This window comes from Balaenoptera borealis (assembly GCF_965194805.1).
Source record: "Balaenoptera borealis genome assembly, chromosome: 1".
In the NCBI taxonomy this organism is placed as follows: Eukaryota; Metazoa; Chordata; class Mammalia; order Artiodactyla; family Balaenopteridae; genus Balaenoptera; species Balaenoptera borealis.
The window spans coordinates 29,163,840-29,183,837 of NC_138860.1; the positions used below are offsets into that span (position 1 = coordinate 29,163,840).

Genomic DNA, 19,998 nt, shown 5'->3' on the forward strand with positions numbered 1-19,998 from the left:
TAGACTTAGATTAGTGGTAAATGTAACTGCAAACTCAAGGACAACCACTTATAAAAGTTAAAGAAAAAAAAAGAAGTTCAATTGATATGCTAAGAGAGGAGAAAAATGCAATCATATAACATGGTCACTCAAAACCAGAGATGGCAGAAAATACTAGTGGAGGACAAAAAAAAAGAAATAAAGAACAAGGGCAATGAATAGAAAACAGTAACAAATATGGTAGGTATGATAGATATCCAACTATATCAATAATAACATTAAACATCCATGATCTGACTATACCAATGAAAAGACAGACAGTCAGAAAAAATAAGACCCAAGTACATGTTTCTACAAGATGCCTACTTTAAATCTAAAGACACAGATACTTTAAAAGTAAAGGGATGGAGAAAGACATACTATGCTAACATAAATCAAAAGAAAGCTGGAGTAGCTGTATTAATTTCAGACAAAGCAGACTTCATACTAAGGAAAAAAATATAAGGGATAATAAAGAGGCATGACATATTGATAAACAGGTCAATTTTCCAAGAAGTCGTAATAATCCTAATGTGTGTGTGCCTAACAACAGAGCATCAAAATACATAAGGCAAAAACTGATAGAACTGTAAGGAGAAACAGATGTCTCTACTATTTCAGTTGGAGATTTCAATATCCCTCTATCAGTAATTGACAGATCTGGCAGACTGGCAAAATATCAGTATGGACATAGTTGAATTGAACGGCAACATTAATCAACTGGATCTAATTGACATTTATATACTACTTCATCCAACAACAACAAAATACACATTCTTCTCAAGCTAACACAGAACATTCACCAAGACATACCATATTCTGTGGCCTAAAACCATATGTTAACAAATTAAAAAGAATAGAAATCACAAAAAGTATGTTATCAGACCATAATGGAATTAAACTAGAAATCAATAACAGAAAGACAGCTGGAACACTCACAATATATGTGGTGGATAAACAACACTCTTCTAAATATATACGGGTCAAGGACAAAGTCTCAAGAAATAAACTGAAAATATTTTGAACTAAACAAAAATGAAAATACAAATCAAAATTTGTGAGATGCAACTAAATCAGGGAAAAATATTAGAAAAGAATAAAGATTTCAAATCAATACTCTCAGGAAACTAAAACGAACAAACAACAACAAAAAAACCCAAATTAAATCCACAGTAAGCAGAAGAAAAGATAACAAAACTTAGGGTAGAAATAAATGAAATTAAAAACAAGAAATCAACAGAGAAAATCAACAAAGCCAAAAGCTTGGTCATTGAAATGATCAATGAAATTGATTAGACTCTAGCCAGGCTAACTAAGAAAAAAAGAGAGAAGACACAGATTACTAATATCAGAAACGATACCACTACAGATCCTATGGACATTAAAAGAATAATAAAGAAACACTATGAACAACTGTATATCCATAATTTGATAACCTGGAGAAAATGAACCAATCCCTTGAAAGACACAATCTACCAAAACTCGCAAAAGGAGAAACAGTTAATCTGAATAGGCCTACATCTATTAAAGAAATTGAATAAATAATTAATAATCTTTCAAAACAGAAATCAGGAGAGAGGGGAAGATGGCGGAAGAGTAAAACGCGGAGATCACCTTCCTCTCCACAAATACATCAGAAATACATCTACACGTGGAACTGTTCCTATAGAACACCCACTGAACGCTGGCAGAAGACGTCAGACCTCCCAAAAGGCAAGAAACTCCCCACGTACCTGGGTAGGGCAAAAGAAAAAAGAAACAACAGAGACAAAAGAATAGGGACAGGACCTGCACCAGTGGGAGGGAGCTGTGAAGGAGGAAAGGTTTCCACACACTAGGGAGCCCCTTCACGGCGGAGACTGCGGGTGGCAGAGGGGGGAAGCTTCGGAGCCACGGAGGAGAGCGCAGCAACAGGGGTGCGGAGGGCAAAGCGGAGAGATTCCCGCACAGAGGATCAGTGCCGAGTAGCACTCACCAGCCGAAGAGGCTTGTCTGCTCACCCGCCGGGGCGGGCGGGGGCTGGGAACTGAGGCTCGGGGCTTCGGTCTGATTGCAGGGAGAGGACTGGGGTTGGCGGCGTGAACACAGCCTGAAGGGGTTAGCGCACCATGGCTAGCTGGGAGGGAGTCCAGGAAAAGGTGTGGAGCTGCCGAACAGGAAAGAGACTTTTTCTTGTCTCTTTGTTTCCTGGTGCGCGAGGAGAGGAGATTCAGATTGCCGCCTAAACGAGCTCCAGAGACGGGTGCGAGCTGCAGCTATCAGCGCGGACCCCAGAGACGGGCATGAAACGCTAAGGCTGCTGCTGCTGCCACCAAGAAGCCTGTGTGCAAGCACAGGTCACTATCCACACAGCCCCTCCCAGGAGACTGTGCAGCCTGCCGCTTCCAGGCTCCCGTGATCCAGGGACAACTTCCCCGGGAGAACACACGGCACTCCTCAGGCTGCTACAACGTCACGCAGGCCTCTGCCGCCGCAGGTTCGCCCCGCATCTGTACCCTTCCCTCCCCCTGGCCTGAGTGAGCCAGAGCCCCAGAAGCAGCTGCTCCTTTAACCCCGTTCCATCTGAGCGAAGAACAGAGGCCCTCAGGCGACCTACACACAAAGGCAGGTCCAAATGCAAAGCTGAAACCCAGGAGCTGTGCGAACAAAGAAGAGAAAGGGAAATTTCTCCCAGCAGCCTCAGAAGCAGAGGATTAAAGCTCCACAAACAACTTGATGTACCCGCATCTGTGGAATACCTGAATAGACAACGAATCATCCCAAATTGAGGAGGTGGACTTTGGGAGCAAGATATATTATTGTTTCCCTTTTCCTCTTTTTGTGAGTGTGTATGTGTATGCTTCTGTGTGAGATTTTGTCTGTATAGCTTTGCTTTCACCATTTGTCCTAGGGTTCTGCCCGTCCATTTTTTGTTTGTTCTTTTTTTTTACTTAAAAAAATTTTTTTTTCTTAATAATTATTATTTATTTTTTTATTTTAATAACTTTATTTTATTTCACCCTCTTTCTTTTTATTCTTTCTATTTTTTCTCCCTTTTCTTCTGAGCCGTGTGGATGAAAGGCTCTTGGTGCTCCAGCCAGGCATCAGGGCTGTGCCTCTGAGGTAAGAGAGCCAACTTCAGGACACTGGTCCACAAGAGACCTCCCAGCTCCACGTAATACCAAACGGCAAAAACCTCTCAGAGATCTCCATCTCAACATCAAGACCCAGCTTCACTCAACGACCAGCAAGCTACAGTGCTGGACACCCTATGCCAAACAACTAGCAAGACAGGAACACAGCCCCATCCATTAGCAGAGAGGCTGCCTAAAATTATAATAAGGCCACAGACACCCCAAAACACACCACCAGACGTGGACGTGCCCACCAGAAAGACAAGATCCAACCTCATCCACCAGAACACAGGCACTAGTCCCTTCCACCAGGAAGCCTACACAACCCACTGAACCAACCTTAGCCACTGGGGACAGATACTAAAAACAACAGAAACTATGAACCTGCAGCCTGCAAAAAGGAGACCCCAAACACAGTAAGATAAGCAAAATGAGAAGACAGAAAAACACACAGCAGATGAAGGAGAAAGGTAAAAACACACCAGACCTAACAAACGAAGAGAAAATAGGCAGTCTACCTGAAAAAGAATTCAGAATAATGATAGTAAAGATGATCCAAAATCTTGGAAATAGAATAGACAAAATGCAAGAAACATTTAACAAGGACCTAGAAGAACTAAAGAGGAACCAAGCAACGATGAAAAACACAATAAATGAAATTTAAAATACTCTAGAAGGGAGCAATAGCAGAATAACTGAGGCAGAAGAACGGATAAGTGACCTGGAAGATAAAATAGTGAAAATAACTACTGCAGAGCAGAATAAAGAAAAAAGAATGAAAAGAACTGAGGACAGTCACAGAGACCTGTGGGACAACATTAAACACACCAACATTCGAATTATAGGGGTCCCGGAAGAAGAAGAGAAAAAGAAAGGGACTGAGAAAATATTTGAAAAGATTATAGTTGAAAACTTCCCTAATATGGGAAAGGAAATAGTTAATTAAGTCCTGGAACCACAGAGAGTCCCACACAGGATAAATCCAAGGAAAAACACGCCAAGACACATATTAATCAAACTATCAAAAATTAAATATAAAGAAAACATATTAAAAGCAGCAAGGGATAAAGAACAAATAACACACAAGGGAATCCCCATAAGGTTAACAGCTGATCTTTCAGCAGAAACTCTGCAAGCCAGAAGGGAGTGGCATGACATATTTAAAGTGATGAAGGAGAAAAACCTACAACCAAGATTACTCTATCCAGCAAGGATCTCATTCAGATTTGATGGAGAAATTAAAACCTTTACAGACAAGCAAAAGCTGAGAGAGTTCAGCACCACCAACCAGCTTTACAACAAATGCTAAAGGAACTTTTCTAGGCAAGAAACACTAGAGAAGGAAAACACCTACAATAACAAATCCAAAACATTTAAGAAAATGGGAATAGGAACATACATATTGATAATTACCTTGAATGTAAATGGATTAAATGCTCCCACCAAAAGACACAGACTGCCTGAATATATACAAAAACAAGACCCGTATATATGCTGTCTACAAGAGACACACTTCAGATCTAGGGACACATACAGACTGAAAGTGAGGGGATGGAAAAAGATATTCCATGCAAATGGAAATCAAAAGAAAGCTGGAGTAGCAATTCTCATATAAGAAAAAATAGACTTTAAAATAAAGAGTATTACAAGAGACAAAGAAGGACACTATATAATGATCAAGGGATCGATTCAAGAAGAAGATATAACAATTGTAAATATTTATGCACCCAACATAGGAGCACCTCAATACATAAGGCAAATACTAACAGCCATAAAAGGGGAAATCAACAGTAACACAATCATAGTAGGGGACTTTAACACCCCACTTTCACCAATGGGCAGATCATCCAAAATGAAAATAAATAAGGAAACACAAGCTTTAAATGATACATTAAACAAGATGGACTTAATTGATATTTATAGGACATTCCACCCAAAAAGAACAGAATACACATTTTTCTCAAGGGCTCATGGAACATTCTCCAGGATAGATCATATCTTGGGTCACAAATCAAGCCTTGGTAAATTTAAGAAAATTGAAATCGTATCAAGTATCTTTTCCGACCACAATGTTATGAGATTAGATATCAATTACAGGAAAAGATGTGTAAAAAATACAAACACATGGAGGCTACACAATACACTAATTAATAACGAAGTGATCACTGATGAAATTAAAGGGGAAATCAAAAAATACCTAGAAACAAATGACAATGGAGACACGACGATCCAAAACCTATGGGATGCAGCAAAAGCAGTTCTAAGAGGGAAGTTTATAGCAATACAAGCCTACCTCAAGAAACAGGAAACATCTCGAATAAACAACCTAACCTTGCACCTAAAGCAATTAGAGAAAGAAGAACAAAAAAACCCCAAAGCTAGCAGAAGGAAAGAAATCATAAAGATCAGATCAGAAATAAATGAAAAAGAAATGAAGGAAACTATAGCAAAAACCAATGAAACTAAAAGCTGGTTCTTTGAGAAAATAAACAAAATTGATAAACCATTAGCCAGACTCATCAAGAAAAAAAAGGAGAAGACTCAAATCAATAGAATTAGAAATGAAAAAGGAGAAGTAACCACTGACACTGCAGAAATACAAACGATCATGAGAGATTACTACAAGCAACTCTATGCCAATAAAATGGACAACCTGGAAGAAATGGACAGATTCTTAGAAATGCTCAACCTTCCAAGACTGAACCAGGAAGAAACAGAAAATATGAACAGACCAATCACAAGCACTGAAATTGAAACTGTGATTAAAAATCTTCCAACAAACAAAAGCCCAGGACCAGATGGCTTCACAGGCAAATTCTATCAAACATTTAGAGAAGAGCTAACACCTATCCTTCTCAAACTCTTCCAAGATATTGCAGAGGGAGGAACACTCCCAAACTCATTCTACGAGGCCACCATCACCCTGATACCAAAACCAGACAAAGATGTCAAAAAGAAAGAAAACCACAGGCCAATATCACTGATGAACATAGATGCAAAAATTCTCAACAAAATACTAGCAAACAGAATCCAACAGCACATTAAAAGGATCATACACCATGATCAAGTGGGGTTTATCCCAGGAATGCAAGGATTCTTCAATATACGCAAATCAATCAACGTGATACATCATATTAACAAATTGAAGGAGAAAAACCATATGATCATCCCAATAGATGCAGAGAAAGCTTTCGACAAAATTCAACACCCTTTTATGATAAAAGCCCTCCAGAAAGTAGGCATAGAGGGAACTTTCCTTAACATAATAAAGGCCATATATGACAAACCCACAGCGAACATCGTTCTCAATGGTGAAAACCTGAAACCATTTCCACTAAGATCAGGAACAAGACAAGGTTGCCCACTCTCACCACTATTATTCAACATAGTTTTGGAAGTGTTAGCCACAGCAATCAGAGAAGAAAAAGAAATAAAAGGAATCCAAATCGGAAAAGAAGAAGTAAAGCTGTCACTGTTTGCAGATGACATGATACTATATGTAGAGAATCCTAAAGATGCTACCAGAAAACTCCTAGAGCTAATCAATGAATTTGGTAAAGTAGCAGGACACAAAATTAATGCACAGAAATCTCTTGCATTCCTATACACTAATGATGAGAAATCTGAAAGTGAAATTAAGAAAACACTCCCATTTACCATTGCAACAAAAAGAATAAAATATCTAGGAATAAACCTACCTAAGGAGACAAAAGACCTGTATGCAGAAAACTATAAGACACTGATGAAAGGAATTAAAGATGATACAAATAGATGGAGAGATATACCATGTTCTTGGATTGGAAGAATCAACATTGTGAAAATGACTCTACTACACAAAGCAATCTACAGATTCAATGCAATCCCTATCAAACTACCACTGGCAGTTTTCACAGAACTAGAACAAAAAATTTCACAATTTGTATGGAAACACAAAAGACCCCGAATAGCCAAAGCAATCTTGAGAACGAAAAGTGGAGCTGGAGGAATCAGGCTCCCTGACTTCAGACTATACTACAAAGGTACAGTAATCAAGACAGTTTGGTACTGGCACAAAAACAGAAACATAGATCAATGGAACAGGATAGAAAGCCCAGAGATAAACCCATGCACATATGGTCACTTTATCTTTGATAAAGGAGGCAAGCATATACAGTGGAGAAAGACAGCCTCTTCAATAAGTGGTGCTGGGAAAACTGGACAGGTACATGTAAAAGTATGAAGTTAGAACATTCCCTAACACCTTACACAAAAATAAACTCAAAATGGATTAAAGACCTAAATGTAAGGCCAGACACTATCAAACTCTTAGAGGAAAACATAGGCAGAACACTCTATGACATACATCACAGCAAGATCCTTTTTGACCCAGCTCCTAGAGAAATGGAAATAAAAACAAAAATAAATAAATGGGACCTAATGAAACTTAAAAGCTTTTGCACAGCAGAGGAAACCATAAACAAGACCAAAAGACAACCATCAGATTGGGAGAAAATATTTGCAAATGAAGCAACTGACAAAGGATTAATCTCCAAGATTTAAAAGCAGCTCATGCAGCTCAATAAGAAAAAAACAAAAAACCCAATCCAAAACTGGGCAGAAGACCTAAATAGACATTTCTCCAAAGAAGATATACAGATTGCGAACAGACACATGAAAGAATGCTCAACATCATTAATCATTAGAGAAATGCAAATCAAAACTACAATGAGGGGCTTCCCTGGTGGCGCAGTGGTTGAGAATCTGCCTGCTAATGCAGGGGACACGGGTTCGAGCCCTGGTCTGGGAAGATCCCACATGCCGCGGAGCAACTGGGCCCGTGAGCCACAACTACTGAGCCTGCGCGTCTGGAGCCTGTTCTCCGCAACAAGAGAGGCCGCGATAGTGAGAGGCCCGCGCATCGCGATGAAGAGTGGCCCCTGCTTGCCACAACTAGAGAAAGCCCTCGCACAGAAACGAAGACCCAACACAGCCAAAAATAAATAAATAAATAAATAAAAGTTAGCTTAAACTTAAAAAAAAGAAAAAAGAAACTACAATGAGATATCATCTCCCACCAGTCAGCATGGCCATCATCAAAAAATCTAGAAACAATAAATGCTGGAGAGGGTGTGGAGAAAAGGGAACACTCTTGCACTCTTGGTGGGAATGTAAATTGATACATCCACTATGGAGAAGAGTATGGAGGTTCCTTAAAAAACTAAAAATAGAACTACCATACGACCTAGCAATCCCAGTACTGGGCATATACCCTGAGAAAACCATAATTCAAAAAGAGTCATGTACCAAAATGTTCATTGCAGCTCTATTTACAATAGCCAGGACATGGAAGCAACCTAAATGTCCATCATCAGATGAATGGATAAAGAAGATGTGGCACATATATACAATGGAATATTACTCAGCCATAAAAAGAAACGAAATGGAGGTATTTGTAATGAGGTGGATGGAGTTAGAGTCTGTCATACAGAGTGAAGTAAGTCAGAAAGAGAAAAACAAATACAGTATGCTAACACATATATATGGAATCTAAGGGAAAGAAAAAAAAGGTCATGAAGAACCTAGTGGCAAGATGGGAATAAAGACACAGACCTACTAGAGAATGGACTTGAGGATATGGGGAGGGGGAAGGGTAAGATGTGACAAAGTGAGAGAGTGGCATGGACATATATACACTACCACACGTAAAATAGATAGCTAGTGGGAAGCAACCGCATAGCACAGGGAGATCAGCTCTGTGCTTTGTGACCACCTAGAGGGGTGGGAGGGAGGGAGATGCAAGAGAGAAGAGGTATGGGAACATATGTATACGTATAACTGATTCACTTTGTTATAAAGCAGAAACTAACACACCATTGTAAAGCAATTATACTGCAATAAATATGTTAAAAAAAAAACAAAACAGAAAGCACCAGGCCCAACATTGGTTCACTGGTGAATTCTGTTAAACATTTAAGGAACAAATGAGACCAATTCTGTAAAATATCTTCTATAAAATACCAGAGGAAATACTTCCTAACTTATTCTATGAAGTCAGCATTACCCTACTACCCAAACCGGGTGAAGACACTATAGGAATGAATAACTACAGATCAAAATATCTCATGAATACAGATGCAAAAATCCTTATCAAAATATTAGTGAATCAAATCCCACAATGTATAAAAAGAATTATACAACAGGACCAAATGGAATTTAATCTACCTATGCAAGTCTGGCTCAATATTTCGAAATCAAATAATTCAACAAGCTAGAAAAAAAAATCATATGATCATATCAATAGATGCAAAAAAGGCAAGTAACAATATCCAGGAGCCATTCAAGGTAAAAACCTCAGTGAACTAGGAATAAAGGAAATACATCTTCAGTTTAATAAAGAACATCTACAAATAACCCCCAGCAAACATTGTACTTCACGGTGAGACAATAGATGGTTTCCTACTAAGATCAAGAATAAGACAATGATGTCACCTCTCATCATTTGTATTCAACATCATATTAGAAGTCCTAGGTAATACAATAAGGCAAGAAAAGAAAATAAAAGCTTTAGAAGAAGAAAGTTTTTAAAAAGACAGCTGTATTTGTCACAGATGACATTATTGTCTATGAAGAAAATCTCAAAGAATCAAAAAAAAAACTGCTAAAATAAGTGATTATAGCAAGGTTGCAGATCACAACGTTAATATACAAAAGCCAATTGTTTTCTTACATATTAGTAATGAGTAATTGATATTTGAAATTAAAAACACAATACCATTTACATTAACACTGAAAAAAATGAAATACTCAGGTATAAACTGTACAAAATATGTATAAGATCTATAAGAATAAAACTGTAAAACTCTGAAGAAGACATCAAGGAATATCTAAATAAATGGAGAGATATTCCATGTACATGGATAGGAAGATTCAATATTGTCAAAATATCACCTCCTCCTAACTTGATAGATTTCAATACAATCTCAATCAAAATTCCAGCATGTTACTTTGTAGATATTTACAAACTGATTTTAGAGTTTATATAAAGAGGCAAAAGACCCAGAACAGCCAACATGATATTGAAGGAAAAGAACAAAATTGGAAGATTGACACTACTAGACCTCAAGACTTACTATAAAGCTCCAATAATCAAGACAGTGTGGGACTTCCCTGGTGGTGCAGTGGTTAATAATCCACCTGCCAATGAAGGGGACATGGGTTCGAGCCCTGATCCGGGAAGATGCCACATGCCACAGAGCAACTAAGCCAGTTCGCCACAACTACTCAGCCTGCACTCTACAGCTTGCGAGCCACAACTACTGAGCCTGTGTGCTACAACTACTGAAGCCCGCATGCCTAGAGCCTGTGCTCTGCAACAAGAGAAGCCACTGCAATGAGAAGGCCGTGCACCTCAATGAAGAGTAGCCCCTGCTTGCCGCAACTAGAGAAAGCCCATGTGCAGCAAAGAAGACCCAATGCAGCCAAAAATAAAGGAAAAATAAATAAATTAAAAAAAAAAAAGACAGTATGGTATTTGTGAAAGAACTGACCAATAGATCAATGACGTAGAATGGTGAGCCCAGAAATAGACTTACACAAGTACAGTTAACTGATCTTTAACATGGAATAAGGGTAATTCAATGTAGATAGTCTTTTCAAAAAATGATGCTGAAACAGATGGATATCTACATGGAAAAACAAATTTAAATATATCTAGACACAGATCTTATACCTTCACAAATATTAACTCAAAATGGAGCATAGATCTAAATGTAGAACACAAAACAATCAAACAGCTAGAAGAAGAATAAGAGAAAATATTAGTGATCTTGGGTTTCACAATATTTTTAGATATAACACCAAAAGCACAATTCCATGGAAAAAAATTGATAAGTTGAACTTGATTAAAATTAAAAACTTCTGCTCTATGACGCTGTTAAGAAAATCAAAAGACAAGCCAAAATTGAGAGAAAAGAATTGCAAAAGACATATGTGATAAATGACTGGTATCCAAAGTATATAAAGAACTTTTGAAACTCAACAATAAGAAAATGAACAACCCAATTAAAAAAATGGGCAAAAGACCTGAACAGATACCTCATCAAAGAAAGTATATAAATGGAAAATAAGCATATGAAAAAAATATTCAACACTGTATGTCATCAGGGAATTGAAATTAAAACAAGATACCATCACATATCTTTAACACACTAGAAATCAAAACACTGACAACACCAAATCCTGGCAATGATGTGGAACATCAGGAACTCTTATTCTTTGCTGGCAGGAAAACAAAATGGCACAGCCACTGTGGAAGACAGGGTGGCAGTTTCTTATAAGACTAAACATACTGTTACCAGGCAATCCAGCAATTGTGCTTCATGGTATTTACCCAAATGAGTAAAAAATTTATGCCCACACAAAACCTCTACACAAATGTTCACAGTAGCTTTATTCATAGTTGCCAAAACTTGGAAGCAAGCAAGATTTCCTTCAATGGGTGAATGGATAAACAAACTATGTTATATCCATACAATGGAATATTACTCAGTGATAAAAAGAAATGAGCTATCAAGCCATGAAAAGACATGAAGGAAACTTAAATGTATATTATGAACTCAATGAAGCCAACCTGAAAAGGCTACAAAACTGTATGATTCCAACTATATGACATTCTGGAAAAGGCGAAACTATGGAGACAGTAAAAAGATCAGTGGTTGCCAGGGGTTTAGCAGGTAGGAAAGGATAAATAAGCAGAGTGCAGATGATATTTAAGGCAGTGAAATTATTCTGTATGCTACTGTAATGGTGGGTATATGTCATTATACGTTTTTTAAAACTTACAGAATATAAAACACAAAGAGTGAACACTAATGTAAACTGAGGAATTTAGTAAATAATAATGTAATAATACTGGCTCATCAATTGTAACAAACAACTGTACTATACTGATGCATGATGTAAATAACAGGGGAAACTGCTGGGGAGCTATAAAGTACATGGGAGTACATGGGAACTCTATGTACTTTCCATTCAACTTTTCTGTAAACCTAAAACTGATCTAAAAAATAAAGTCTATTAATTAACCAAAATAATAAGATTTCTAGGCCCTTAAACATTACTTTCATTATCTGACTCGCTTGTTAAAATGTATCATATTTATACTCTGTCTGACTTTCAAGGGTTTTGTAATCCTCCATTTTATCAGTTCAGCATTATTTTAATTATTTCTAAGAGATATCCTCCATTGTAAGAATTTAGAATAGATGCCTCATGTCCCCCATAAATAAATCATATTCATCCTGAATATATTCTTTCATTGTTGTTGTTTTCTCTTTGAAATTCGTTCATCTCCCTTCTGCTGATCTAATGATCCTATGCCTTAAGATTATTCTCTCCCATAAAAACATCCCCAAAGACACTAGCTTTTAGTAACCTTCTTCTCTCATTATAATTATAGTTTATACCACAAAATAAATGGCTACACTATATCTTCTACAGGGCTGCTGTGGTCCTCATAGGTAACAGTGCTCTCAACTAGATGTTAAGTTTATTATGATGTATATTGCAGAGTGGCAGAATCTGCCATCCCCTAATATGTCACTTTGGAAGAATTATCTTGAGCTAAGGGCACGTGAAAAACAGCAGGTAGAAGAAGAGTGCTGTGACCTCCCCTTTTCTTCCTGAAAGCAGGAATAAAACTCTCACGTGAAAGATGCTCTCCCTACACCAGGAAGAAAAAAACATTCTTATCACCAGAGACAAGAAGTAGAGGCTGAGAGAAATCTGTACAAACAGACCTTGTTAAAAGAACTCATCTTCTTTACCTCCCCACATATTTTAGTTACACTTCCACAGCTGCCTCTCTTTGTTCAACCAAGTATAAATACATTTAGGTTTCACCACTTCTTCGGGTCTTCACTTCCTTATGAAGGCTCCCATGTCACATAAATCCTGCATTAAATAAATGGGTATCCTTTTATCCTGCTAATCTGCCTTATGTCAATTTAATTTTAAGGCCCAACCAAAGACACTAAGAGAGCAGAGCAAAAGTTTTATTTCCCCTACAATATCTCTTAAGTTTTACCCACAGCATTTTAGGGATTAACAGAAGCTTATTAATGGAATGAGTCCTAGGATATTATTTCAGCTTTTCTGGTAATCCAAGAATACTTGCATAATAATGATTGTATCCTCAAAAACAAAGAGAAAATGACATGCTAAGATCAGGAAACTCCCTTGAAAACTCAAGACATTAAATGTTTAAAGGTTTCTTAAGTTACCTATCAGACTTATACCTTGGAAGAGTAGCCAAATGTTAAAAATATAATACATATAATACTGATAAAAAAGATATCAGTAACTCCTATAAAAATATCACATGATCTGATGCACTGATATTAAAAAAAACCCAAAAAACTAAAACACTAACATACTTTGGGAAGGCAGAAAGGCTCCAATGGCATTAATGACATTACTAAAGTTCATACAGTCATGCAATATGTAACATCTAGTGTTACATGCCATAGGTGACACATCTGGTTTCTTGATCGTAAGTATCAGTACCCCCATGAGCTATCCATATTCAAAGTCAAGGTAAGAACCTTTACACTGACATGGGGTAGATTTAATCTACCGCTTAGAATCCCTACTTGCTGCACAACAATTTCAATAGGTTGGTAAGTGTGGGAGAATGATTGGTATTACTATTCCAAAGCATTTGCCATAAGCTGGGCTAAAGTAAATAGGGTGGAAAGGAAAAATTCTGAAACATGAGAGAATATTATCAAAATATTAGACATAGTTATAGACTACTGGGAAATTAAGTATTCAGAAATGGCATAGTCAGGAGTATCATTCCCAAGCCTGAGAAGCTCCTATTACACATCAGTCTTTTCAATTATATAAAGATGGCAACTGTCAATGTATTGCTATAAACATGACTAATAATAGCAAATTTTCATACAAGGCATTATTAATATCAACTTTAATTTAGGTTGGCTTAAATTTTTAATAAGAAACTTACCTTGCAGAACTTGACTTCTGCCTCTAAATGATGAATGTATTGAGACTGGTCACTGATGATGGGAACAAGATCCTGTAGAGCAGGCATATCGGTTTCCTCATATTCTGATGATTTCTAAGGCAAAAACAAAAACAAATGAAGCATGTTTGGATTTAGCAAAGAATCAGTTAATACCATCTTCACACTCAATTTAGCACTGATGTCATATAAACACAGTATAAACACAGACTAGGGAGATTGCTTCAAGATGGCAGAGTAGAAGGACGTGCGCTCACTTTCTCTTGCAAGAGCACTGGAATCACAACTAACTGCTGAAAAATCATCAAAAGGAAGACACTGGAACTCACCAAAAAAGATACCCCCATCCAAAGACAAAGGAGAAGCTGCAATGAGACAGTAGGAGGGGCGCAATCACAATAAAATCAAATCCCATAACCGTGGGTGGGTGACTCACAAACTGGAGAACACTTATACCACAGAAGTCCACCCAGTGGAGTGAAGGTTCTGAGACGCACATCAGGCTTCCCAACCTGGGGTTCCAGCAACGGGAGGAGGAATTCCCAGAGAATCAGACTTTCAAGGCTAGCAGGATTTGATTGCAGGACTTCGACAGGACTGGGGGAAACAGAGAATACACTCTTGGAGGGCACACACAAAGTAGTGTGCACATCAGGACCCAGGGGGAAGGAGCAGTGACCCCACAGGAGACTGAACCAGACCTACCTGCTAGTGTTGGAGGGTCTCCTGCAGAGGCGGGGGTGGCTGTGGCTCACTGAAGGGACAAGGACACTGGCAGCAGAAGTTCTGGGAAGTACTCCTTGGCGTGAGCCCTCCTGGAGTCTGCCATTAGCCCCACCAAAGAGCCTGTAGCCTCCACTGCTGAGTCACCTCAGGCCAAACAACCAACAGGGAGGGAACCCAGCCCCACCCATCAGCAGACAAGTGGATTAAAGTTTTACTGAGCTCTGCCCACCAGAGCAACACCCAGTTCCACCCACCACCAGTCCCTCCCATCAGGAAGTCTGCACAAGCCTCTTAGATAGACTCATCCACCAGAGGGCAGACAGCAGAAGCAAGAAGGACTACAATCCTGCAGCCTGTGGAACGAAAACCACATTCACAGAGAGACAAAATGAAAAGGCAGAGGATTATGTACCAGATGAAGGAACAAGATAAAACCCCAGAAAAACAACCAAATGAACTGGAAATAGGCAACCTTCCAGAAAAAGAATTCAGAATAATCATAGTGAAGGTGATCCAGGACATCAGAAAAAGAATGGAGGCAAAGATCAAGAAGATGCAAGAAATGTTTAACGAAGACCTATAAGAATTAAAGGACAAACATCTAGAAGAATTAAACAACAAAAAACAGAGATGAACAATACAATAACTGAAATGAAAAACACACTAGAAGGAATCAATAGAAGGATAACTGAGACAGAAGAACAGATAAGTGACCTGGAAGACAATGATGGAATTCACTGCCGTGGAACAGAATAAAGAAAAAAGAATAAAAAGAAATGAAGACAGCCTAAGAGACCTCTGGGACAACATTAAATGCACCAACATTTGTGTTATAGGGGTTCCAGAGGAGAAGAGAGAGAGAAAGGCCCTGAGAAAATATTTGAAGAGATTATAGTTGAAAACTTCCCTAACATGGAAAAGGAAACAGCCACCCAGGTCCTGCAACTGCAGAGAGTCCCAGGCAGGATAAACACAAGGAGAAACACACTGAGACACACAGTAACCAAACTGACAAAAATTAAAGACAAACAAAAATTATTAAAAGCAAAAAGGGAAAAATGACAAATAACATACAAGGGGGGCTTCCCTGGTGGCACAGTGGTTAAGAATCTGCCTGCTAATTCAGGCGACATGGGTTCAAGCCCTGGTCTAGGCAGATCCAACATGCTGCAGAGCAACTAAGCCCGCGCACCACAACTACTGAGCCTGCACTCAAAAGCCCTCAAGCCACAACTACTGAGCCCTCATGCTACAACTACTGAAGCCCACATGCCTAGAGCCTGCGCTCCACAACAAGAGAAGCCACCACAAGGAGAAGCCCATGCACAACGAAGAGTAGCCCCTGCTGAACGCAACTACAGAAAGCCCGTGTGCAGCAATGAAGACCCAATGCAGCCAAAAAAACCAACAAAAAAAGAAAAAAAAACCATACAAGGGAACTCCCATAAGGTTAACAGCTGATTTCTCAACAGAAACTCTACAAGCCAGAAAGGAGTGGCAAGATATATTTAAAGTGATTAAAGGGAAGAAACTACAACCAAGGTTACTCTACCTGGCAAGGATCTCAGATTCGATGGAGAAATCAAAAGCTTTACAGACAAGCAAAAGCTAAGAGAATTCAGCACCACCAGATCAGCTCTACAACAAATGCTAAAGGAACTTCTCTAAGAGGGAAACATAAGAGGAGAAAAGGACCTACCAAAACAAACCCAAAACGATTAAGAAAATGGCAATACGAACATACATATCAATAATTATCTTAAATGTGAGTGGATTAAATGCTCCAACCAAAACCAACAGATTGGCTGAATGGATACAAAAACAAGACTCATATATATGCTGTCTACAAGAGACGCACTTCAGACCTAGGGACACATACAGACTGAAAGTGAGGGGATGGAAAAAGATATTCCATGCAAATGGAAATCAAAAGAAAGCTGGAGTAGCCATACTTGTATGAGATCAAAAGACTTTAAAATGAAGAATGTTACAAGAGACAAGAAAGGACACTACATAATGATCAAGGGATCAATCCAAGAAGAAGATATAACAATTATAAATATATATGCATCCAACATAGAAGCACCTCAATACATAAGTCAAATGCTAACAGCTATAAAAGAGGTAATTCACAGTAACACAATAATATTGGGGGACTTTAACATCTCACTTACACCAATGGACAAATAATCCAGACAAAAAATTAATAAGGAAACACAAGCTTTAAATGACACAATAGACCAGTTAGATTTAATTGATATTTATAGGACATTCCATCCAAAAACAACAGTATACACTTTCTTCTCAAGTGCATATGGAACATTGTCCAGGATAGATCACATCTTGGGTCACAAATCAAGCCTTGGTAAATTTAAGAAAATTGAAGTCATATCAAGCATCTTTTCCAACCACAATGCTATGAGATTAGAAATAAATTACAGGGAAAAAAACATAAAAAACACAAACATATGGAGGCTAAACCATATGTTACTAAATAACCAAGAGATCACTGAAGAAATCAAAAAGGAAGTTAAAAAACACCTACAGATACATGACAATGAAAACACGATGATCCAAAACTGATGGGATGCAGCAAAAGCAGTTCTAAGAGGGAAGTTTATAGCAATACAATCTTACCTCAAGAAACAAGAAAAATCTCAAATAAACAATCTAACCTTACACCTAAAGGAACTAGAGAAAGAAGAACAAACAAAACCCAAAGTTAGTAGAAGGAAACAAAACATAAAGATCAGAGCACAAATAAATAAAATAGAAACAAAGAAAACTATAGCAAAGATCAATAAAACTAATAGCTGGTTCTATGAGAAGATATACAAAATCGATAAATCTTTAGCCAGACTCATCAAGAAAAAGAGGGAGAAGACTCAAATCAATAAAATTAGAAACGAAAAAGAAGTTACAACAGACACCGCAGAAATACAAAGCATCATCAGAGACTAGTACAAGCACCTGTATGCTAATAAAATGGACAACCTGGAAGAAATGGACAAATTCTTAGAAAAGCACAACCTTCTGAAACTGAACCAGGAAGAAATAGAAAATATGAACAGACCAATCACAAGTAATGAAATTGAAACTGTGATTAAAAATCTTCCAACAAACAAAAGTTCAGGACCAGATGGTTTCACAGGTAAATTCTATCGTATATTTAGAGAAGAGCTAACACCCATCCTTCTCAAACTCTTCCAGGAAATTGCAGAGGAAGGAACACTCCCAAACTCATTCTACAAGGCCACCATCTCTCTGATACCAAAACCAGACAAAGATACTACAAAAAAAGAAAATTACAGACCAATATCACTGATGAACATAGATGCAAAAATCCTCAACAAAATACTAGCAAACAGAATCCAACAACACATTAAAAGGATCATACACCACGATCAAGTGGGATTTATACCAGGGATGCAAGGATTCTTCAATATATGCAAATCAATGTGATACACCATATTAACAAACTGAAGAATAAAAACCATATGATCATCTCAGTAGATGCAGAAAAAGCGTATGACAAAATTCAACACCCATTTATGATAAAAACTCTCCAGAAAATGGGCATAGAGGGAACCTACCTCGACATAATAAAGGCCATATATGACAAACCCACAGCAAACATCATTCTCAATGGTGAAAAACTGAAAGCATTTCCTCTAAGATCAGGAACAAGACAAGGATGTCCACTCTTGCCACTATTATTTAAGATAGTTTTGGAAGTCCTAGCCATGGCAATCAGAGAATAAAAAGAAATAAAAGGAATACAAATTGGAAAAGAAGAAGTAAAACTGTCAGTGTTTGCAGATGACATGATACTATACAGAGATAATCCTAAAAATACCACCAGAAAACTACTAGAGCTAATCAGTGAATTTGGTAAAGTTGCAGGATACAAAATTAATGCACAGATCTCTTGCATTTCTACACACTAACAACGAAAGATCAGAAAGAGAATTAAGGAAACAATTGCATTCACCATTGCAACAAAAAGAATAAAATACCTAGGAATAAACCTACCTAAGGAGACAAAAGACCTGTATGCAGAAAACTATAAGACACTGCTGAAAGAAATTAAAGATGATACAAACAGATGGAGAGATATACCATGTTCTTCGACTGGAAGAATCAACATTGTGAAAATGACTATACTACCCAAAGGAATTTACAGATTCAATGCAATCCCTATCAAATTAGCAATGGCATTTTTTTACAGAACTAGAACAAAAAATCTTAAAATTTGTATGGAGACACCAAAGACCCCAAATAGCTAAAGCAATCTTGAAGGGAAAAAAACGTAGCTGGAGGAATCAGACTCCCTGATTTCAGACTACACTACAAAGCTACAGTAATCAAGACAATACGGTACTGGCACAAAAACAGAAATATAGATCAATGGAACAGGATAGAAAGTCCAGAAATAAACCTATGCTATGCACCTATGGTCACCTAATCTATGACAAAGGAGACGAGGATATACAATGGAGAAAAGACAGCCTCTTCAATAAGTGGTGCTTGGAAAACTGGACAGCTACATGTAAAAGAATGAAATTAGAACACTCCCTAACACCATACACAAAAATAAACTCACAATGGATTAAAGACCTAAATGTAAGACCGCATACTATAAAACTCTTAGAGGAAAACAAAGGAAAAACACTCTTTGACATAAATCACAGCAAGATATTTTTTGACCCACCTCCTGGAGCAATGGAAATAAAAACAAAAATAAACAAATGGGACCTAAAGAAACTTAAAATCTTTTGCACAGCAAAGGAAACTATAAACAAGACGAAAAGACAAGCCTCAGAATGGGAGAAAATATTTGCAAACGAATCAACGGACAAAGGATTAATCACCAAAATATATAAACAGCTCATGCAGTTCAATATTAAAAAAACAAACAACCCAATCAAAATATGGTCAGAAGACCTAAATAGACATTTCTTCCAAGAAGGTATACAGAATGCCAACAGGCATATGAAAAGCTGCTCACCATCACTAATTATTAGAGAAATGCAAATCAAAACTACAATGAGGTATCACATCACGCCAGTTAGAATGGGCATCATCAGAAAATCTACAAACAACAAATACTGGAGAGGGTGT

The 19,998-nt window shown here is 37.8% G+C and overlaps 1 protein-coding gene and 1 long non-coding RNA gene across 11 annotated transcripts in view; both read right to left on the reverse strand.

Annotated features, from left to right (window-relative positions):
- LOC309605611 overlaps window positions 1-19,998 on the reverse strand; it is an 867,207-nt gene that overhangs the window by 564,153 nt on the left and 283,056 nt on the right. The window lies entirely within an intron of this gene.
- SDCCAG8 (SHH signaling and ciliogenesis regulator SDCCAG8) overlaps window positions 1-19,998 on the reverse strand; it is a 272,072-nt gene that overhangs the window by 234,185 nt on the left and 17,889 nt on the right. For all 10 annotated transcript variants that reach the window (XM_082340482.1, XM_082340479.1, XM_082340481.1 and 7 more), the window contains exon 4: window positions 14,134-14,247. In XM_082340482.1, the coding sequence (XP_082196608.1) occupies window positions 14,134-14,247 (114 nt within the window). The remainder of the gene's footprint in view (window positions 1-14,133; window positions 14,248-19,998) is intronic.